Source organism: Camelus dromedarius, chromosome 18, assembly GCF_036321535.1.
Source record: "Camelus dromedarius isolate mCamDro1 chromosome 18, mCamDro1.pat, whole genome shotgun sequence".
Taxonomy (NCBI): Eukaryota; Metazoa; Chordata; class Mammalia; order Artiodactyla; family Camelidae; genus Camelus; species Camelus dromedarius.
In genome coordinates, this window is record NC_087453.1 from 7,840,943 (window position 1) to 7,864,514 (window position 23,572).

The following is a 23,572-nucleotide window of genomic DNA, read 5'->3' on the forward strand; positions in this document are numbered from 1 at the left end:
GCTTTCTCATGCAAAAAAGGAACCCCCCTGCTTCCCCTCCACTGCTGTGCAGATTCAGTCAGCTTCAGAGCTTCCTACCTGTGCGTCAGACCCTCCCGATGCGCACCAGAAACTCCTCTTCCTCCCGGAACCTGGTAGACTGCCTGGAAATTACAAGAAGCAAAAAACTTTCGCTCTCACTTCGGATGCAGGAAGTGGAGCCTCTTCTGCTTTGGAGGCCGGCTGACCTTGAGCTTCTTAATTGCAAAGTGTGGGCGCAGGAGTCTGCTCTGGGAGGCAACCCTGCTTGCCATGCCCCTGAGATGGTCTTACCTTTGGAGAAGCCTGGAAAGAGGCTTCATGACCGAGGTCTCCTGAAATTGGGGACAACAGGGCATTTGGGACCTCAAGGGCAGATCCTACTGTCCCAAGACACCACGTTGCGTTTGCAATGACCCAAGTCACTCAGTTTTTGCAGAAGCAAGTAAATAGCCATGTGCTCTTCTTAGACCTCCGAGACCTGGCACGGCTCCTCCAGAATGAACTGACCCGGGCACCTCCTACCACCTTCTGGGGAAGGGAAGGGTGGATATCGGAGGGAAGCGTTCTTCTCAATCACGATGCTGTGGTTTCTTCCCCCCACCCCCACCCCGACCCGGGAAATTTAGCTAAACCCGGTGTTTAGCTGCCCGCGCCCATGGAGAAGACAGAATGAGGGCCTGGGTTTCATGGCACGTGAGGATGTTTAAGGTTGTTTTTCACCTTGTGAGTCTTGCTCACTCTGAGCTTCTCCGTTCGGTTCTGTCATGTCACCTCTGTGTCTGGATGTGCATCACCCTCCGATGACAAGGAGAATTCTTTCATGGGTACCCAGTGGGTGCTGGGCTTTGGGGCCCTACAAAGGTCATCTTATTTAGCCTGCGAAAGAGCCCTGGGCAGTGGGAGGTGATGTCCCTGTTTGGAATGGAAGCGCAGAGAAGTGGAGTCACAGCTCCAGAGTCCCACAGCTGCTCTTAAGAAGCAGAGCCTGGATTGAAAGTCCATTGTATCAGCTAGTCCAGCTCAACCTGGGGCTGCTCTGGGACTTGAGGGGGCCTGCTTAAAGACACGGGTCCTCTCTTAGGGGCAACAGTCTTTGTTTTGGTTGCTGTTGTCGTTCTCTCTCTCCCTCCATCTCTCCCTTTCCAGCCTCAGTTCCCTCATCTATAAAATGGGCCCATCCTACCTAGAGGTTTGTAACGCACTGGGGCACAGGGCTGGGCCTGGGGCAGTGTGCACTTAACTACTGCACTGCTGTTGATGGTGACCACTGATTCCACATGTTTACTGATCATACTGAACAAAACACAAGAGCTTCCTGCTACCATGGACTTCATGTTTGGCTGAGAAAGATACTAAGCAAATGAACAATTGACAAGAAAATTTCAGATGATAAAGAAGTCACTATTTCCATGACGTGCTAGTGAGTGTTTAATATCCACTTCTCCGAAAAAAGAAGTCCTGACTTCCAGCATTTGCCAATTTTTGTGGTGTAAATATTCCCACTGTGGCTGATTTCAGGCTACCAAAGTGATGTCAAGTGTCTCTTAAAATTCCTGAAAATTTAACCATCTGGCTCTTGCAAGGCTGAAAGGGCGGGCTCCAGTACTGGGTATATGTAAATAATGTGGTTTGGGAAAGACCTGAAGATCTAAGAGCTAAATGCAGTGGTGGAAGGGTGTGCCAGGCAGAGAAGATGGCTGTGCAAAGGCCCTGAGGTCAGAGAGAGAGAGAGAGAGAGCGCTTGGTTTGCTCAGGGAACAGAGGATGGCTGGGTTGGCAGTGGGATGGAGGGATAGAAAGGCAGAGCCTGGGCTGTTGGATGCCTCCTAGACCATAGCTTTTAAGTTTGGATTTTATTCTCCAGGCACAGGAAGTCTTTGGAGGGTTGTAAGCAGAGCAACAGTCGGGGTCTATTAGCATTTTTTAAAAAAAGATCATTGGGCTGGTCTGTTAAAGAGCAGCAAGAGGTCAGTTGGGGGCAGTCGTGGTCACTCCAAGGAGAGGCAGTGGTGGCTTGGACTAGTGTGCCATCATGGGAGGTGACAGGTGGCTGGGTTCAGGGAGAGCCTTGGGGATGTGACAGATTTAACCCCTAGGTGTTCCCTAGCTGTTCACCCTGAGCACATGCAGCCTGCAACTTCTGCTCTTCTAACCTGGGGAGGCAGATGAACCTCAGACCATCAGGGTCACTATCTGTCCTACCTACCCTCCTCCTTGGTACTCACGATACTGTTACCACTTCCTGGTGTATCCAGGAGGGAAGATGAGGAAATCTACTTATCTTGGATCCAAATGCAAAGCAAGAACAACAAAAACAAAATCTCTTTCAATGCTGCCCTTCTCCCTGTGATTTTTGTCCTGGGGAGAAGTGCCTGGTCTTTGATTTGCATAGGAGGAGAACGATAAGAGACTCTAACTCCATTTCCACCTTTGCCCGAGGGTGCTTCTTGGGTGTGTATCAGACATGTATGTAAATGTTGTGGGTATCAGCCTGGCAGGTTATGAAGAAGATTGCCATCTGTCTCTGCTCCACCCTTAGCTTGTCTCTTGGTAGAGAGTTTAGCAGGGCACGAGAGAACGCCACCTTTCTGGACTCGCGTTGTCCAATAGAACTTTTCTCAATAATGGAAATGTCCTTTATCTGTGCTGTCCGTTACGGTAGCCACTAGCCCTTTGTGGCTGCTGAGCACTTGAAATGTGGGGCTCGTGTGATGGGGAAACTGAATTAATCTTATTTTTGTGTTACTTGTTGTATTGGACAGCACCATCCTAGACCGTCTGTAATCACCCATTGCCCTGGAGCAGTTGACTGGAGATCCTACTGAAATTTTCTAGACTCTGTGGAATGGTAGGATCTCAGTGAGTTGTCACTGTCATCCCACCCAACCCCTTTCCCTGCCAGTTTGCAGAGAAAAGAGCAGAGGCATAGAGGATTCCATGATTTGCCCAGCGTTTCTCAGCTGGGGAGTGGCAAAACAGGAACCCCACCTTCTGACTCTCAGCTCGACATTCTTCTTCTTTTTTTTTAAATAAATATTTTTCAAAACCAATGTTAAATTTCCCAAATTTCTAGGCAGTAATTCTTCCTATAACTTTGTGAATAAAGTTAAAGTCCTCTTTGACCACCTTCTCAACTTTGATCTCCTCCTCTGTCCCTAGAAGTGATCATAGTGTGGCCAGTTTGAAGTGCATCCTTCCACACCTTTTCCTATTGCATTGACATGAGTATCAATGAATGGATTAAAAACATTCAGTGTTTTTTAAAAAATAAGTTGTATTACGCAATCCATATTTTTCTACCAATTGCTTATCTCTTTCAACAGCCTTAGATCTTCCTGGGCAAGTTTATAGATGTCTTCTTCCCTGCTGTTTTTTAACTAATGCAGTCTTTCATAGCCTGGACATGTCAGATTATTCATAAGCCTAATCAGAGTAACTGACTGTTCACTCTTCTGCTTGTTTTAGTAAACATCTTTGTGCATGTCTCCTGCAGGCACAATACTTCATCTGAGGTACATGCTGAGAAGTGGATTTACTGGGTCATAGGGAATATGTGTTTTTAAGTTTAATGGCTACTACTCTAACACGCTTTAAAATAGTTGTGTCAGTTTACGCTCCCCTCAGCTGTGCGAGAGTAACTGTGTCCTCCGCCTCCAGAACACTGCATGTCATCGATACCTACATGAGTGTCCATCACATGGGTGAAAAATGATATCCCATGGTCGTTTAATTTGTATCTTCCTGTCTACAAGCGAAATTGAACATCTTTTCTGTGCTAATAGTCATTTGTTTTTCTGTGAATTGCCTGTTCAAATCTCTTGTCCACTTTTCTGTCGGAGAGTTTTATTAATTATTCAGCAAATACATGTACTAGGATGCCTGCCATGTGGCACATGTTGTTCTAGGTGCTAGGGATTCTGTGGCAAGTTAAAGAAATAGACATTCCTGCCCCCAGTGAGGGGATGATCTAGTTGTAGGAGAAAACCCTAAGCAAAAGGAATTGAGAAAATATGCAGTATGTTTTATGGGATGAAATGAAGGAGAAGGGGCGAGGGAGAACCAGCAGGGGTGGGACTGGATTTTAAACAGGATGGACAGGAATCCTACCCTTTACTTATTCACTTGTAGGCATTCTTTATGTATTCTATGTACTAATCCTTTGCCTGTTAGATGTTGGATGTATTTTCTCCCAGTCTTTAATTTCCTTTCAATTTAGATGATGGTGCTTTTGCCTTGCTTTTTCTTTCTCTCTCTCTTTTTTGTTTAAATGACAAAATCTAACTTGTTAATTGGAATATAATCATGTAAAAAGTAAAAGTTCCTTCTTCTGATCTTTCCAGGCAACCATTATAGAGAGTTCTGGTTTACCTTTTCTGACTGTTTTCTATCCTCACTACCATCCCCCCAACTCCCTGACCACTAATTAAGCACGATTTCTGGCTGATTCTCCATAAATGCAGTTCTGATCTATCCCATTCTTTCTCGTGGCTGCTTACCATTCCATTTTAGAGGAGTTCCCTGTAATTTATCCAAGCAGTCCGCTCTGGCTGGACACTGAGATTGCTTCTGGGTCTCCATTCCTCCAGATGACGCAGCAATCCTGTGCTCTCTCTGCTGCCCCTGAGCTCCTCTGATCTTTTTTTGTCAATTGGACTACAGCCACCACACCCTGCATGCATGTTGATGGCGCCATCATAATTTGATTTTGTGTTCTGCCCCCAGCTCCATGGCTACATGGAAAACAAGCCCCTGGGGCTTCAGATCTTCATTGGGACGGCCGACGAGCGCATCCTTAAGCCCCACGCCTTCTACCAGGTGCACCGGATCACGGGGAAAACTGTCACCACCACCAGCTATGAGAAGATCGTGGGCAACACCAAAGTCCTGGAGATCCCCCTGGAGCCAAAAAACAATATGAGGGCCACGTAAGGGCTGTGGGTGCCGAGGGCGGTGGGTCTTCACCGGGAAGTGAGTGGGGCCAAGTGGCAGGGGTGTGGGAGAGGGGGCTCTGGAGTTGACGGAAGCAGCTAAGATGGTGGATCCCAATCTGTGATGGACCCACAGAGAGTTCTATTTTTAAAGTTTCTATTTTAAAAGTTCTAGACCTAGATATTTTTCATGAGTATTGGCAGAAAGAATATTTATGCATCTTTGGATTGTGTTGTGCTTGGAATGAAGCTAAATTTACTTACATTTTAAACATTTATTTGACTTAAAGAAAATGATTAAATAATGATGCAGACAGGTCTAAACTCATAAAACTAATATGCATATGCCTAAAATGTGGGAAACACTGCACCCACGTATTGGAGTCTAAAAAAACTTTTTATGAGAGAATCTCAAACATGAAAATGGCAAGAATTATACAAAGAACTCCTGTTACACCATTTGTTACGATTTACCACCTGTTAACATTTTTCACACTCGCTTTATTACTCTCTTTCTCACCGTCTCTCCATTTTTCTCCTGAGTCATTTGAGAGTTAGTTGCAGACATCACACCTTTTTACTTTTAAATACTTGAGCCTGTGTTTCCTAAGAATAAGAGCACTCTTCTGTGATCACAGTACATTGATCAAACTCAAGGTATTTAATGTCAATACACTACTCTTACCATTGCATAGTCCAGAATCAATTTTCGCCAGTTGCGTCTTTGAGTTTCTCATATACTTTTGAGAGTAGAAAAGTTGGCGTGAAAAAAAACCTCCCTAGAGAAATAATTTCCAGTGCGGAATTACGCTAATTATTTTGTAAGTGTTTTACCCCCATCTTGGTCTAAATTCCTGGCTGAAATATTGATCAGTGTATTGCAATCCCCGCCTCCACCGTGGCTGGCAGGTGGAATTATTTTGGTTCACTAAGGCGGTTTTGTGGGTGACCTTTCCTGCCCACTGAGATGGTCGGTGGTCAACGGAGTTCTCCATTTCCTGGCAGCATCGACTGTGCGGGGATTCTGAAGCTTAGGAATGCGGACATTGAGCTGCGGAAAGGCGAGACAGACATTGGGAGAAAGAACACGCGAGTGAGGCTGGTTTTCCGGGTGCACATTCCAGAGTCCAGCGGAAGGATTGTCTCCTTGCAGACAGCGTCTAACCCCATCGAATGCTGTAAGTTGGGTTCTGGGCAGGGTTGGTCTTTGGAAAGTGCACTGTGTGTGACCTTCCACCCCAGGCATTGTAGTCTGGGCAGGGTGCCCAACAAGAATGTGCAGGACCCACAGGGATGCAGTTGGAGTGCGTTCACTGTACTTAGTGTCCTCTTTCTCTTTTCCTCCTCTCTTCTTTCAGTAGAATAACAATAATACCGCAGTAGCCGTCGCTTACTGAACTGTGACTCTGCTGGTCCCTGGGCTAACTGTGAGTGTGCAGTGCTCATTAAATATTCACAGCCATCCTTGGCAATAGCTGATGTCCTGTTGCCCATTTTGCAGAAGAAAAGGGAGAGAGATGAGGGGTTAGGTAACTCCTTCCAGCAGGGCTGAGGTTTGAGCAGGAGCTTTGGCATGCAGGAGCCACCTGTCTCCATCACCCTCAGCCCATCCCTGGACACATGTTTACTGAGAATCTGCTCAGTGTCTGGTGCTGGGCCAGGGGTCTGCAGATGAGCATGATGTTTTCTCTGTCCTTAATGAGCTTATGATCTGGTAGACATATAAATAACCAAGGATGTTATTGATGTTCAGAATCCAGTATAGAATGGCTAAGATCTGCCATCTGGAAAGGCTCTGAGCAGAGACCTGGCTCAGCTTTAATAGGCTTCGAAAGGAGAAGCTGCTTTGAGCTCATTCTTAGGTACTTTGGGCAAGTTTGTTGTTGTGACAAAGCTTACTGTCTGCTCAGCATTTGAGAGTTTAGAAGTCACTTTTAAAAGCATAAAGAAGGAAGAAAGTAAGCTTTGTTCCAGAAACAAAATCTGCTTATATTATTTTTAAAGTCTCTTTCTTCTAAGAATATTTTTTTATGTTGCTACAGTCATGTTCTATATTCAGTTATGTTGCAGCGTTTTTTTTTTTTTTCTTTTTACTGGACATTTCACCATAATTATTGTCACAAAATTAGTTGCCTACAAAGGCCAAGGAGGTGATGTTAATGAGTGAAGGGGGCTGGGTGGGGGCAGTAGGGAGTGGTGGAGACTGGGGGTCACCGAAATGGGATGCTGTTATTCAGATCCAGCCAGTGTTTCCATGTGGGAATGTAGACTTAGTGTGGCCAAATCTTCTGATTTTTTTAAAGATTAACCAATAATCTCCTGATTTTTTAAAAAGCAGCAACAAATTCAGGATACTCTTTGGGTCAGCAGAGATCTGCACATGGCTTGGATTAATCAGAGGTAGTCTTAATCAGACACTGATGAGGAAAGGAAACAGATGAATATTTTATATAGAAAGGATTGAGGGAGACTGGCCCTCAGCCAGCAGGGAGAGAGGGTGGACCCTGGTGGGGAGAGAAGCCAGAACTTGGTCTTGGTTGGTCTTGAGAAAAGGCGAAGGAGGCCTGTGATTTCTTCCCGGTTTGTGAGTCAAGATGTGGCTGGAGTTGAAAGTGGTGGTGACTTTGTGCTCCGCGGGAGGGAAAGGCCCAAGAGCAGACAACAAGGGAAAAGAAGTGTTCGAAAAACATCATCTCAGAAGCCTTGGAATTCCCCCGCCCTCCGCAGCAGACCCCACCCCTGACCCCCAGGTGCTCGTCGTGGCGGGTGCCCCACCTTGGTCTTGGTTTTGAACATCTCAGGATGTTTGGGGAAGGAAACTTGGGCTCTTCCTCTGTGATTTGGGGGATTTTGAAAAGCAAAGGTCTCCCCTTTCTGGTGAATGACTCACTCTCCAGGATGGGGCTGCGGTTTGCAGCAAGGTGGGGAGCAGCAGGCCTCAGCAGGGACCATACACAGGAGCCCAGGCATCTCTTCATTTTGGGTCTTTGAAGTCAACTTTTCTCACGTCGAACTGAGATGTAAAGGATCATCACTGAGCTGCATGCACCCCCAGCGAGATCTTCAGGGAGGTATAAAGTTGTTTGAAGCTTGAACATGGTGTTTTTTTTTTTTTTTTTTTTTGGCTGATTGAACTCTCATGCTTTGATAGATAAGGAAACTGAGACTTTTCTTGGCAAGGTGATTCACTCATTTTTACTCGGTAGGTAGCAGACCCAGAGTCTCCAACTTTCTAGCTCTGTGAAATACCTTCTTTTGGTTTCTGCAACACTGGCCTTCCTTGCAGTACCAAATGAGCTACCGACTGGCCACTTTCCCTCTTACAGGGGGAAGACAGGCCCTTCTGTCAGTTTTATCTCCTTTGTTCTGTTTTCCTGGATCAGTGCCTAGTAGTTCCATAAATATTTATGTGTGAATTGACTTACTGTTTGTATGATCCTTGGGGAGATATTCAATATTTGCTGACAAATGAGTCCCTAACATGTATTAACTGCGTACGTGTGCCGTAAATATTTGTTGACTGATTGACTTCATGTATACCCCTTGGGGAAGGCGTGTTGGTAAGGAAAACACTCAGCGGGCTGGTATTTATTTGCAAGGCTAACTTATTTACTTTGGAGGTAGATGCCTTTTGCATGATGTCTTAGGGATCAAAGGAGAGTTCTCAGAATCTAGTGGAAAAATCTTGACCAAACTACCGGAGGCCACTCTTTGGAAAGTGGAGTTATTTGCTACGAATGCAGACTTATCGTCTTTACTTACAGGCCACTGTGCCAGAGGTCAGCTCTCAGCTTGCACGCTGGGGCGCCCCGTGGTTCTAGTCCTCTGTTTCTGCTAGATCTTCACTGTCGCCAAAGAGACACTTTGGGTCCCCTCCCTTATTCTCAGCAGAGACCATTTCGAACCTTCTCCAGTCCCCCCAGCTCCGGAGGCCACCCCGCCCACTTCCCACTCCCGGCAGATGACCGCGCCTCCCACTTAGAGAGCAAGGAAGAGGTCAGAGGGGATGACCCTTGTCTTGCCCAAGAAAAAAACCTTCGCGTGGAGGCAGCTGCGGGTGGCCTTCCCTCGTCCGGCCCCTCTAAGTGGGCTGGTTCTCTCCCCTGGGACCCTCAGCGCTCTCAGCTTCCACGCCGAGTTCTCTGTGGCGGTGGAGCCCTGGCTTCCCTCTTGCACCAGTTTCCCAGGGCTGGGATAACCAGCTCCCGTCACTGAGAGACTTGCATCCACAGAAATTTAATCTCTCACAGACCCAGAGGCCCGAAATCAAGGTGTCAGCAGGGTCAGTTCCTTCTTGGAGGCTCTGTGGGAGAATTTGTTCCCATCTCCTCTCCTGGCTTCTGGTGGTGGCCATGGGTCACTCGCCATCCTTGACTTACAGAGGTACCACTCCACTCCCTGCCCTGTCTTCACGTGGCCTTCTTCTGGGAGCCCTTTATTTTTTATCTCATTGGGTGTAAGGTCCCCTCATCTGGGATGATTTCATCTCCATCTCTGCTTCATCGCGCGAGGTCACATGCTGAGGGTCTGGGTGGACGGGAGTCTGGGGGGTGGGAGGCTCTGGCACCTCCTCAGCCGCACTCCTGACTGCGCTCTCCTCTCTGCTCCTCTGTTCCCACGTGCGCTGGGCTCTTCCTCTGACTCCCAGGCTTTTACCTGTGCTGTCTGCATCCGGAACGTTGGTTCTCACGCTGAACTGCGTGGTCGAATCCCCTGGGGCGTTACAAGAGAAAACTATGACGCCAGAATCCTACCTCAGAAACTGATTCGGTTGGTCCGCGGTGAGGTCTGGGCCTGGAGACTCTCAGAGGTGTCCTGGGGACTCTGACCTGCGACCAAGTTAGAGACCCTCCCCCACCCAGCTACCCCTTAGTCACTCCTCCTTATCCAAGAAGCCTGTTGAGATGGCCCCTTGAGGAGGAAGCTTGCCCCGAACCCCACAGGGTAAGGGATCCCCTCTCTGTGCTCTGACACCCCAAGTTACTTGTCACTCTCTCTCCAGTCAGGTTAGGGACCAGCGGGGGCCAGCCAGGGCCTGGCTCATAGCTGTCTATAGAACGTTTGTAGAAAAAAAAATAAAAGTGTGAAGACAAGCATCCCCAGGCTGCCCAGTGGGAGGAAAAGGCAGTGATGAGGCAGAATGGACATGCCCACAGGTGCAGATGCTTGTCTCACGAGAATCTTCCATGGCTTTTCTCCCTGCATCGCGTTTTCAGAAAACCTCTAAAGCAGTTTCCCAGCAAGCCCCGCCCGCTCCCCAGCACAGAGTGTGAATTCACTTTTGCAGGAATTGGGGGCAGGGGGAGGGTATGCGGTGTGGACTAGAAAACGGATTTTCTCACATGCTCTTTTCAGTCTTTCCCTTTTGGTGACATAAATATGTTTTACAGAGGTATAATTAAAATGCAGTAAACTGCCCAGACTGAAGTCAGCGATTTTGACAATTGTATGCACCCCTGTAACCACCACCCAAAGTGAGATCCAGGGCATTTTCCTTCACTCTGGAAAGTTTCCTTGTGCCCCGCCGTCAGTGCCTCCTCCCCAGCCCCACACACGGGCAACCGCTGCTCTGGTTTCTGCTCTAGAACTTGATGTAATGGAAAAATACAGCATCGACTCTCATGTCAGGTTTGCTTTACTCAGCACGATGGCTTTGGGATCCATCTCTGTTACTGCGTGATTTGGTAGTTCATCCTTTTTTTTAAATTGCTGAACAGTATTCAGTTGTATGAATGTAACAGTTGTTTATGTACCATTGATTGACATGTGGGTTGTTTCCGGGGTTTGGAGACCATGAATAAGGCTGCTATGGACCTTCTCATTCAAGGCCCTTTGTGGACAAATGCTTTCACTTCTTTTGGGTGAATACCTGGGAATGGAATTGCTAGGTCGTTGGGAAAAATGCATGTTCCAGTTTCTGTGTTTTCTAAGTCATTTACACTCTGTAAAAGAGTGTACGAGACTCCCTCTTGCTCTCCGTCCTCCCCACGATTTGGTTTCGTCAGTTTTTTAAATTGTAGCCATCCCAGCAAGTGTAAGATGGCATCTCATTGTGCATAACCTGTAATTTGCATTTCCCTAAAGACTGACGATGCTGAACCCTGATTTGTGCACTTACTGGCTATTCACATGTCTTCTTGACGAGGTGTCTGTTCAAAGCTTTGGCCCGTTTTTTTATTGGGTTCCTCATATTTTTATTGTCAATATGCAGTAGTTCTTTGCACACCAGGTCTGAATCCTTTGTCAGATATATGTGTTATGAATATTTCTCCCCAGCCGGTGGCTTGCCTGTTTATTTTCTCAATGGTGTCTTATGATGGGCATCCATATTTTATTTTGAGGAAGTCAAATTTATCATTTCCTTTTCTTTGGGGATCATTGCCCTTTACGCTCTCCCAAGAAATCTCCACCTATCTGAAGGTAGCAAAGATATTCTCATCTCTTTTCTTCTAGCAGCTTTTGATTCTGGCTTTTAGGATTAGGGATTCAAACTATCTCAGGGTAATTTTTTTTTTATTATTGAAGCACAGTTATAATGTGTCAGTTTCTGGTGTACAGCACAATGTCCCAGTCATGCATATACATACATAGATTTATTTTCATACTCTTTTTCATTAAAGGTTACTATATGATATTGAATATAGTTCCCTGTGCTATACAGAAGAAACTTGCTTTTTAAAAAATCTATTTTTATATATAGTGGCTAACATTTGCAAATCTCAAACTCCCAAATTGATCCCTTCCCACCCTCTTCCCCCTGGTAACCATAAGATTGTTTCCTATGTCTGCAAGTCTGTTTCTGTTTTGTAGATGAGTTCATTAGTGTCCTCTTTTTTTCTATTTTTTTTTAGATTCCACATTTGAGTGATATCATATGGCATTTTTCCTTCTCTTTCTCTCAGGGTGATTTCTGTGTGTGCTGTGAAGGAGGGTCCAGGCCCATTGTTTTCCATATGGAAATTCAGTGGTTTCACATGCCTTTTTCTGAAAGCAGGCGCTTAGGGAACCTAAGACTGTGGTCCCCCGTCACTTTGTTCCTCCACTTTGCTCTCCTGAGTCCATTGTGGGAGATGGGTGATCACCCAGCAGGGCTTTGTGGAGATACTGAGAATGAGGGAGACCAGACGGACATATTGATTGTGCTTTGCTTCAGAAATCAGAGCTGCTGTCTTGTCCTTCTGCTCCTGCCAGAGGCCAAAATGACCCACATAATTGTCGTGGGCTTCTTAACATTCATTCCTTCAATTAAATATCTATTTGGAGTGCATTATATAGTTCTGGGAACTGGGGATTCAGCAGTGAGCAAAACAAAGTCCTGGCAATCATGGAGGTCATGTTCTGGTGGGGAAAACCCACAGCCAACAAACAAGCAAAGACATCATTTCAAACAGAGCTAAGTGTCATGATGAAAATAATAAGGACCATGTATTGGTGACTTGGGGGTCGGGGAGCAGCAACCTTAGTGGTGCTGGGAAGACCAGTCTGAAGAGATGGCATGTTAACCTGGACCTGAGTGATGGGGGAGCATAGCCCAGTTGGCGGGTACAGCAAGTGCAAAGGCCCCGAGGCAGGGATACGCTTGGCATCTTCAGGGAACAGAAAGGCAGCCTGGGAGGCTGTATGGAGCGACAGAGCAGGGAGAGGGGTAGGAGGTGAGGTCTGAGAGGAGGCTGGACACTTTGGATTTTATTTTAGGTGAAACAGGAAGCTTTGAGTTCTAAATAAGGAACTGGCATGATTTGATCTACATTTTAAAACTCATGTAGCACAGTGCCTGGCACACACACAGTAGATGCTAATAAATACTTGAGGACCAGATGAAGGAAGAAAGGAGATGAGAGGGTCCGACGGGGAAGAGGTCAAGGAAGAGGAACAGTTACCAGTCACCCGCTGGGTGTCGAGCCCTTTCTCTGTTGCTGCTGGGTCATTGTAAGAACACCATGAACTTAGTGTCTGTCCCCATTTTATAGATGGGAAAACTGAAGCACAGAGAGGTTAAACGAACTGCCTAGTAAGGGGCCATCTAGTAAGGGGCCCGGGCGGCTGTGATAGCCACATCTTGCTGGATCCCAGGACACCAAGGTTGAACTGCATCACAAGTGACAGTTTCATTTGGGCCAGAACCACAAAGGGTGACATCATCTCATCTAAACTGGAGAGAGACCAGCTCAGTGACCCTCAGAGGGCCCTGGGTGCCCTCCCACCACCCTACAGTAGATTGTTTCCCTCTAGATCCTGTAGCACTAAATCTTGGGTGAAATGGGGGCACTGGGCAGAGGGCAGGTAAGCCAGGCCTTTGTCAGCTCATGTTCTCCAAGGTGGCTTTTAAGCAATGACCAAGGGACCACATTTCAGAAATGTCAGAAACCAACATGACGGGAAGAAGCAGGTTAAGGTGAGGGTTAGAAGTGAGGGCCTGGGTTCACATCCGGTTTCAGCTGCTTCATAGCTGTTAGGTCCTAGAGAAGTTGTTTAGCACTCTGTGCCTCAGTTTTCTCATCTGTAAAATGGGGGTGGTACCTGTCTCATCCCAGTAGCATAACCTCAGTGCCTCTCTTGTGGTATGTCTCATGCTTTCCTGCTTGTCGCCCTCCCCGTAGCTTTGCAAAGCAGACGTTATGTCCTTCTGACTGCTGCTCTGTGCTGCCGAGAGTCCACAGCCCAGGCAGCAGTGGTAGGTGTGGGAGTTGAACAGGCATGAGTTGTTTCAGGTGAGCTGGGAGCAGGCTGCGGACCCTGCTGCTAAGAAGGAGCCTAGACAGTTATCTGGCTGGTGTTGTGGGCTGGCTGGGAGGTGGTTCCAGGAAAGCTAGGCTTTGGGGGGAGCCCAGGATTGGAGTGGCTTCTCTGCTGATTGATATGGTTACCTGACCATGCGATTAGATAGAGCTTTTTACTGAGCGAGTTTCACAGGGGTGGGGAAGGCAAAATTCTCTTTTATTGAAGACCTACCGTGTGCCCCCAGCTCTTACATGTGTTAACTCATTAACAGCCTCATTGTAGCCTCAGAAAACACATCTTAAAGACTCAGTTCGTTCATTCAGAAATAGTTCTTGGGCGCTGACATGTGCTGGTGAGCGTTGGAGGCATGGAATGCCGCCCTCAGAGCTTATATCTAGCGGGTTGGGGTTCAGAAGGGCTAAATGATTTGCTGGTCACATAGCGGGCAAGGGAAGGGGCAGAGCTAGGGATTAAAACCTGTGTCCTTTTCTCTGTCCAGGCCGCCTGGGTCCCCCAGTGACCAGAGAGCTCGTTAGTCAAATGGAGATTCAGGGAGCCCCCAGGAAGGGTCTTGGTTACTGGAGATACGTGGGCATCTTCTGGGGGCTGCCTGTTAGAACACTGGAGTGGGACCATAATTACCTGGTCAGGAGAGAAAACACTAGCTCCTCCCATGGACCCGGGTCTGCGTGAACTGGCCGAGCCTCCCGGGCTTGTAGGGCCGGCCTTAGAGGTCTGCTTTGTGCAGCACGAGACTGGGGCTCTGTGAGGTCTGGAGGTCAGACCCCTGCCTGTGCAAACCCTGTGCCCCACTCCCGTGCTGTGACTGCCGACCGGTCCCTCACAGAGGTGAACCCCACACTCAGGGAGAGTTGGGTTCCTCTGTCCCACCTCCCACTTCCCAGCGAAGACCCAGGAGTGGCTGTGGTGCAGGCTGAGGGGACCCAAGGGGCCAGTCTGCTGGCCCTGCTCACGGCCCCTCCCAGGCAAGGCCTGAGTCAGCACCGTGTTGTGGGCCAAGCCAGGCTCAGCCGGGCCAGGCTCACAGCCAGGGACGGGGGCCTGATGTACAGACAAGCAGGGTTTACAGCAGCCGGAGTGCTGTGGCCAGGGGTGGGCAGTGCTTGAGCCAGAATGAGACTATGGGAGGGCTCCTCCTTGCCTGGGCTGGCTGGCAGCTCTCCCACTGGGTCCTTCTTCGGTTTACTGAAAAGAGGTTCCTCTGAATAGGGGAATCCCACAGTCTGGGTTCAAGCTGTCTGTCTGTCCACCTTATGTAACTGTGAGCTCTCTGGCATATGCCTTCTCCTCTGGGACATTCAGCACCCTCAACTCCAAAATGGGAATAATTCCTTCTTTGTGGTCTCATGAAGTTTAGCAATAAAAATAAACATAACCAGCGCTCACGGAGCCTGGACGACGTGCCCCAGCGTTAGCTCATTCCGCCTGCACACAGCCCGCCGACGTTGGTACTACGCCTATTCCCATTTTGTAGATGAGAAAACAGAGGCACAGAGAGATTACATGACTTGCCCAAGGTCCCAAAGCTAGGATGTCACTGAGCTGGGCTTTGAACTTGGGCAGTCACACGGCAGCATCCTTACTTTGACCCACGACGCTAAATTGCCTCATCATGTGTGTGCTTTATGATATAAACAAAACAAAACTGTATGTATGGAGGGCCTGGAATCCAGGGCGCTCTCTGTGGCAGCTGTAATTATTTGCTCTTGTTAGCAGAACCCACCCACTCATCACAGCCGAATTTCCCTGACCGGCCTCGCCCGCCTTTCTCCTCAAGTTCTTGGGTCGATCATAATTCTTGGCCCAGCACCCCTGTGATGGGCGAATTGCAGACAGTCGGCAGTAATGTCCCATTTCCAGGCTGACCTGAGGACCCCCGCGCTGGTGTGAATTTCCCTCACTGAGCCTTGGCCACCACAGCTCTGCGTGCCATCAGCCACTGTTGCGAGTGAAAGTAAACACCCCAACTGGTTAAACCAACAGTGCCCCGTTGCTTCAGAGCTCATAAAATACAGGAGCCCCAAGACACATTATGACGTGCCAGAATCCGGGGGCAGGCGGGAGGGCCACCTCGATACCGAGCTGGAGCAGAGGGTCTAGACTCTGCCCACAGGTGAGCCCTCGGCCCTCGGGTTGGCAGTCAGATGGCGGCCCCCGGTTTGGTTAGATCACTGCAGGGTTTGGGATTTCGAGGGTCTGGGGTCTCATGGTTGAAAAGCTGAGTGGGGACTGCTGGGCGTGGTGGTGCGGCCCAGGAGGCTGGGTGGGCTTGTGGAGAGCCCTCCGTTAGGTCCTGGACGGTGCCACCCCCGTAAGCAGCCATAGGTGTTGGAGGTTGCATCAGAGAGGGGGAAGTGGAGCGCAGGAGGGTAATTTTGGCTGCTGTTTGCCTGTCTTCAGTTCCTCTTTCAGAGGCTAACTGGATTTGTTTGCTTTGTCTCTGGGCTCTCCCAGGATGCCAGGCCTCCCCGGAGGGGGTCCCCTTGTCCTCAGGTGGCCTCTTAAGTGTGGGGCTTGGCCCTCAAACAGAACGTGTGTAACAAGTCACCTGGAAAGATTGTTAAAATGCAAATGTCCAGGCTCCTCCAGTTGCTTTTGGGGGTGTGGCCTGCGTGACCGCATTTTTATTAAGCACCTCTCCCAACCTGGTGATTCGACTGCAGGTGACCTGGGAGCCTCACTTTGAAAAATACTAGGAATTGGGCCCAGAAAACCCGGGTTCTGGTTCAGGATCCACCCAGAACAACAGTGATAAGAGCAGTAATGTGTGTGAACATGAGGACAGGGTCTGCACATATTTGGTGAAATTTCTAAGACAACGGTTCACCAGTGCCCACGACAGGGCAGCTGCTCAAAAAGCTACAGTTCTTAGTGTTTGTAGCCTTCCCAGCTGATGCTCATTGAGCCAAACAGGGTTTTTGTGAATTCTCCCACTTAACCCTCACAACCGCCTGTGAGATGGGCCTGTTAGCAGTGCTGTTTCTCAGATGGGAAAGCTGAGGTGTAGAGCTGGGAAGGCCTGTACAAGGCTCACCTCGTAGGGGACGTGAGCTGCAACCGAGGACTGTGAGCCACGGCAGCCTCCCCCGGGCCGGAGCTGCCCCTCGATGAAGCTGGTTCCTGAGCACCTGCTGTTCTGTCTGTACAATGGCACTGATAGGGTCTTCCTTGCTTATCCAGTGGGGTTGTCATTTAAGGGTTTAAAAAGTTAACAAATGAGGAGACGTTTTGAAAACGGCTGAGCAGGAAGGAAAGAGCATCATTTTGAAAGTTAACAATAGTGAAGACTAGTTTCTTGAGTGGTGACCATGTGCTAGGCACTAGCTAAGTCTCTTTGTCTTAGATTTATTTTTTTTAATTGTGGTAAGATTTACCATTTTAACCGTTTTAAAGCGTATTGTTCGGCGGCATTAAGTACATCCACAGATTGTGTAATCACGACCACTGCTGAGCTCTAGAACTTTTTTACCACCCCCAGAAGAAGCCCGTTGGCAGTCACTCCGCAGACCCCAGCAACCATCAGTCTGCTTTCCATTTCTATGGATTTGCCTGCTCTGAACATGTCATGAGATCACGCAATATTTGTCCTTTTCTGTCTGGCTGCTTTGACTTGGCATGTTTTCAAGGTTCATCCATGGTGTTGTATGTATCAGTGCCTTTTAACATTTTATGGCTGAATAATACTTCTGCGTAGATATACCACATTTTGTTTATGCTTTTATCCATTGATGGACATTTGGGTTCTTGACATTAGATATTTTACCACACATTTACTGGCCTTGTGCACGTGTTTACATGCAGCCTCTCTGGTACTGCTTGCCCATGAGGGCAAGTAATGTTAGGATCTTACAGAGGAGGCATCTGTGACTCAGAGAGGTGAAGTGACTTGCCCTGGGTCACACAGCAGAGAGCTGGCAGGGGCAGGGCTGGAAACCATGGCTTTCTGACCCCAGGGTCCAAGCAACAGCAAACCAAGAATTCTGTGTCTCCCAGGGCCCCACGTATCCTACCATGGCGGTGCCTCAGAGCCAATATGTGGCCCATTGGAATTACTAAGGATTGTTTGGAAATTTAAAAAACTATGCTGAGGTCCACCCTTCAGACCATTGAAGTCAGAATCTCTAAAATAGTGATTCTCAACCAGGGGTGATTTTGGCCACCCCCTCCCCAGAGGCATCCAGGTCTGTCTAGAGACAATTTGGGTTGTCAAGTGGGGAGGTGCTACTGGCATCCAGCGGATGCAGGCCAGGGATGCTGCTGAACATCCTGCAGGCACAGGATGGCCCACAACAGGGACTTATCCAGACCAAATGTCCGTAGTGCCCGGCTTGAGAAACATGCTCCAGAATTAGGGCCTGGGTGTCATTAGTTTTTCAATTCCCCAGCTGATTTTAATGCTTAGTCAGAGCACAGAAGTGTGTCTCAAACTTGATGGCTCATAGGAATCACCTGGTTTCCTTGTTAAGCTGCAGATTTGGGTTCAATAGATCCGGGGCAGGGCCGAGGGTCTGCATCTTTAATAATCCGCTCCCCCCGCCGCCCCTCCCCACCCCTGTGAAGCTGATGTTCCCAGTCCACACTCGGCATTGCAAGACTGGAGTACAGATAAAAGTTTACAGGGAGCTGGCCCAGACTCTTGTTCTCTCTCTTTAAATTTTCATTAGAAAAGATTTCTTTCAGGTAAGGAGAAGGGGTGGGGAATGCAGATTTGGCAAAGGGAGACTCAGTTGGTTGCTTGAAACTGTGAGGCTTTGAAGGGAGAAGCAAGGAGGTTGCTTCAGAGAATAGCCAAGTGGTGTTCACAGCAATGCACAGTGATTCACAGAGCAGCCGTCCGGCCCAGCCTCCCGCCCAGCTCTGAGAGCTCACGGCCACGTCCAGTCCTGGCCTGGCTGGCTGTGAGCCCTTGGCCAGCTTGTCCGGGAGCGATGACTCAGGCTTTCCACCTGCAAAATGTGAGGGAGATGACCCTTGCTGCTTCCCCACCCGTCCCTGGGACCAAAAGCCCCCATTCACCCCCCAGACTCATTAAAGGCAGATCTGAAAAGCGGGGACCTGCTCTTCCAGGCGGTACGGCTGCTGTTTTCATTGCTAATAAATCTCCATTTGTGGCAGCTCCATTAGGAAGTCATACAAAACTCCTCTACTGAAAGAAAGGATTAATAATCCAGCCCATGTGGGAGAAATTAGCAGCTTCTGCTGAGAGCCTTCCTTCATATGTACTCTTAACCGGCAGCTCCTTAGAACCACACTGGCTGCCTGGGCCCTGGGATCAGAGAGCCTGGGCAGAGCCTGGGCAGAGCCTGGGCTGAGCCTGGGCTGGGGAGGTCCCGGCAGGGGGGTCCTTGTGAGTCATTGGGCTGCATTTTCAGCGTGAAGTGTCTGGGAGCGTCTGGTCCACAGTAGACTCCTTACATGTTACCCAGTGCATGGCTGCCTGGTGCATGGTACAGGGACAGGTTTCAAGGTGGGTCTGGGGCAGATGGAAGAGGGTGCGGGACCTGGAGGCCCTGGCCAGCCAGGAGGGCAGGGTTAGGTTTGGGCCTCAGGCCTCACGCGGCTGCGTCCCCGGCTCCCGGATGGGGAGGTCCGCAGGCCCCTGGCACGGAAAGGGCTGGCCCTCTGCCCGGTTCTCGGGCTCTGGGAGGAACGCCAGGAGCTCAGGCTGACTCACCCAGGGGGAGGGCCGGCCTCTTCAGCCCACGCTGCCAAGGCGAGGCTAGGGAGATAGTCCCTCGTGCTGGCTGGGACCCATTTCTCACCCTGCCCAGGGAAGGCATCTGAGAGGGTCTTCATTCTTTCCTGCAGCCTGCCTTCCAGAAGAATCGGCTGGCTGGAGGGGCTAAGAGATGGGGCTGTGGAGCTGGACAAACCAGCTCTTAAGGGTTCAGATCTAAGTGTCACCACATATCCTTGACCTGATCTTTCCTAGGCTTTCATTTTCTCCCCAGAAGTGAATAATTTTAGTACTTCTTTCCTTAGAAGGTTGCTGTGAGCATTCAAGTATATCATTGTGGTTAAACACTCAGCCTGCTGCTTCCCTCACTGTAGATACAGGTGAGGATGTGGATGTGGATATGTGCAGAAATTGAGATATGTTGTGTGTGTCAAGATATATTGAGATACATCCATCTCCGTGCCTATATCCATCCATCCATCATTCCTTCCTTCCCTTCATCCATCCATCTCAGGCATCTCTGCTAGGTCCTCGGCGCTGTCCCCGGCCCTGGGCTGACAGCGTGCACAGAGCAACGCTCCTCCCTCCTGGGTTCTCATTCTCACGGGGAAGAGATGAAAAGACAGATGAACCAATCAAGCTCCATGTAGCGTTTCTGACAGTGGAAAGTTCATTGGAGATGAACTAGGTAGGACAGAGCAGGAAGAAGGGAAAAGAGAGGGAGAGACAGACAGACAGGCAGACAGATGGACGGGGGCAGGCACTGCTGTTTAACTGTGAGGAGGAGGTTGGAAGAAGAAGGGGAGGGAAGCGTCTCTGAGGAGGTGACATCTGAGTAGAGACCTGCCAGACGTAAGGAAGGCAGCCGTGCAGGTCATCAGGGAAGAGCCTTCCAGAGAGAGGGATTTGAAAGTGCAGACACTCAAAGGGAGGAGCATGCTGCGTGTGTTTGAGAATGTTCTGGAAGGACAACTGCAGCACAGTGAGCAAGGAGGAGTTCTAGGAAATGTGGCAGGGAGGCGATGGGGGCAGTTGGATGTCTTGAAGACCATATTCAGGATTGCAAATGAATTCCAAAGCAAAAATGTCTAAACCTTCAGGAATCGGGTCCGAAAGTGTATGTGCATGAGCCCTTCACGTGCTGGCTGACGTCGTGTGCAGAGGAGCGTGCAGCCAGCAAAGGAACTCTCTTAGGGAAAAGTTGATTTGCCTGTCCTCTTATTAAAAAAAAAAAAAAAAAAAAAGTAAAGAAAACATCAAATTTGTATTCTCCTTTGTCCCTCTAAGGAGAACAGGTACCTGTCCCTCGGTCATGAAAATGAATTGTGTCGTTCGGAGCAAATTAGCCCAAATAACGTAGGGCCCCTGGACAAGAGCATAACATTTGCAGAGTCACCGGTTGTCCGGGGTGAGGGCTCCACGTTTGCAGGGACAACAAGTGACAGAGGCGGGCGGAGGGCGTCGTGTCCCGTTGCCGTGAAATCAGAAAGCCTCTTCCGCGTGGGCGTCTGCCGTCATGGCAGTGACCTCTTTTTCTCTTGCCCTCAGCCCAGCGCTCTGCCCACGAGCTGCCCATGGTGGAAAGACAAGACATCGACAGCTGCCTGGTGTACGGGGGCCAGCAGATGATCCTCACGGGACAGAACTTCACGGCCGAGTCCAAAGTCGTGTTTACGGAGAAGACCACAGGTCAGGGGGCCTTTTGAGCGCCATACAAAAGCGACCGTCTTTTTCTTCCCAACAGCACTGATTTGGGAGGGAGATCCCATTGTGTGGGGTTTTCTCTCCTGCCCTCCTTTCCCACCGTGAGAGGTCTTCAGTGATTTTGATACTGACATGGTTCACTGTGGCGTGGACATGCTGGAGTGCATTTCAACTGATCCGGGTTGTTTTGTTGGATAATAAGGTTTCTCGCATCCCGAACTCTTTTTTTTAAATTATTTTTTCACATAAGGAGACACATTTTTTTCTTTCTCTCTCTCTCTCTCTTTTTTTTTTCTATTATCAAGAAGGAAGGGCTAACAGCATGGCGATTAATCATGCATGCTCTGGCCCTGAATATCCTGGGTTCAAATCCTGACTTTGCTACTTGCTTGCTCTGTGATCTTAGACAAGTTACCTGACCTTTCTGTGCCTCCATTTCTTTATGTGTAGAATGATAATAACAAGTTATTAACCAGTAAGGTGGTCACAAAGGTTAAATGAGTTCATACATGTCAGATAATTATAATAGCACCAGGTATATTATAAGTCAATTAGCATTGGCTCCTTACATTCTTATTATGAGCAGTGCTGCAGTTAATCTTGTTATACTTGTAGGATTAATTAATGAATCTTCTTATGCATAAATCTCCACCTGTATCCTTTTTGTTTATTTAGGGTTCATTCCTAGAGTAGAATTTTGGATAGTCATTTTGAGAGCTTTGAATGCATTGCTTCCAGAATTCAAACTACCTTCCAGAGGTATACAGATTACTGTGTCAGTAATGGTTTCACTCCATCCCAGAAGTGCCATTTAAAAAAATTAAGTATTTGCTGAATCGGTACTTTTTTGACTTTGCTTTCCTTTGCTGTGAGAGAGTTAATATTTTTGTTTATTGACACGTGTATTCTTGCTTATATGGACTGTCTGTTCATGTGTTTACCAACGAGGACACGGTAAAAAGACAGTGATCTGAAGGAGGGGGAACAGCAGGTTATACAATTTATTTGCTAGTTGTGAATGCTAGACCTAACGTTTTTCCCTCCATGGACATCATTTCAGTAGGTTAATTCAAAGGGGTGTTGAGGTTTGTCTGTTTGTTTATTGCCCTTACAATGATCTACAGAATATGCCAGGCAGGTGTTCGCTTGCGGGGACTGTGTACTGTTGGAGGGCACCTCCTCTGGGGGCCGCCGTTCACACTGGATGCATCATCGTGTGTGACCAGGATGGCTTCTGACGGGAGGAGGCAGTGTCTTGGGGGGGAGTGCTTCTTCCCGTTCACACAGCCTCCTCTTGGGATGGGCCAGCCCTGGGACGGGGGCGTGAGAACTGCTTCCTCACACTTTGAAAGCATGCTTGAAGGCAGATAATTTTAAAGAGACTTGATGAAGGCATTGCAAAACAAAAACAAAAACACCAAAAAAAGACATTAGGTAGGGCTGTGGCAGTGAGGCTGGAGTCAGATGGATGGGTTTGAGAGTTGTTTGGAAGGCATGTGGTCATCACTGCGGGTTTGAGGGGCTATGGTGGTGGAGTGAGTGAAGAGGAACGCAGACATGTGAATGGAGGCGTCGCGCTCCGTTCAGTGGTCATCCAGCACTTTATTTCACTATTATTTATTGGGCATTAGGCTGCATCCAACCTTGTGCTATTTATTGTAGTAACTCAGTGATGAGCGTCCTCTACACTCCTTTGGTCAGCTAGGTCAGGACTCATGCTCTCCAGCCAGTCTGCTTGTGTTCACAGCCCCGTTCTACTACTTTCTAGCTGTGTGACCTTGAGCAAGTTACTTAACCTCTCTGGGCAACAGTTTCCTCATCTGTATAATAAGGACGATGACAGTCCTACCTCATAGGGAGGTCATGAGATTGAGTTCATAAATATTTGCTACAGTTGTCCCTCAGTATCTACGAGGGATGGTTCCAGGTCCTCCTGTGGATACAAAAATCCAGGAATGCTCAAGTCTTTTATAAAAACGGTGTAGTATTTCCTTGGAACCTAGGCACATGCTTGCATATACTTTAAATCACTGTAGATTACTTAGAAGACCTAGTCAATGTCAGTGCTATGTAAATAGTTGTCGGTGAGTGACAAATTCAAGTTTTGCTTTTTGAAACTTTCTGGATTTTTTTGATTATTTGTATCTGGTTGGTTGAATCTGTGGATGTGAAAGCTGTGGATACTGAGGGCAAACTGTATATAGGAAGTGCTCAATATGTTAGCTAACACTGTTATTTTTATTTCTTAGGGTTAAGGCCTTCATGTGATGTAGTGGGTTCAAAAGTCATCCACATTTTTAAGCATCTTGGTACGTTTTGGGGAAGGCTTAATTTTCAGGAAGTAGAACAGTGTGAAGTACTATGGCAAGAATTTACTAGGCTCTCGTGAGACAGAGAGCAAAGCGATGTGGCTAGAGTGGAGGCTGGTTAACACCAGGAAATGTTTTGACGAGCAGGCAGAGCCCAGAACGGACAGGTCTCCCAATGCCAGATAGAGACA

General features: G+C 48.3%; 1 protein-coding gene across 5 annotated transcripts in view; it reads left to right on the plus strand.

Moving 5' to 3' along the window:
• The window catches only part of NFATC2 (nuclear factor of activated T cells 2), a 146,164-nt gene that overhangs the window by 66,953 nt on the left and 55,639 nt on the right, over positions 1–23,572 (plus strand). For all 5 annotated transcript variants that reach the window (XM_031433614.2, XM_010998844.3, XM_031433613.2 and 2 more), the window contains exons 4-6: positions 4,744–4,946; positions 5,955–6,127; positions 20,917–21,057. In XM_031433614.2, coding sequence (XP_031289474.1) covers positions 4,744–4,946; positions 5,955–6,127; positions 20,917–21,057 — 517 coding nt within the window. The remainder of the gene's footprint in view (positions 1–4,743; positions 4,947–5,954; positions 6,128–20,916; positions 21,058–23,572) is intronic.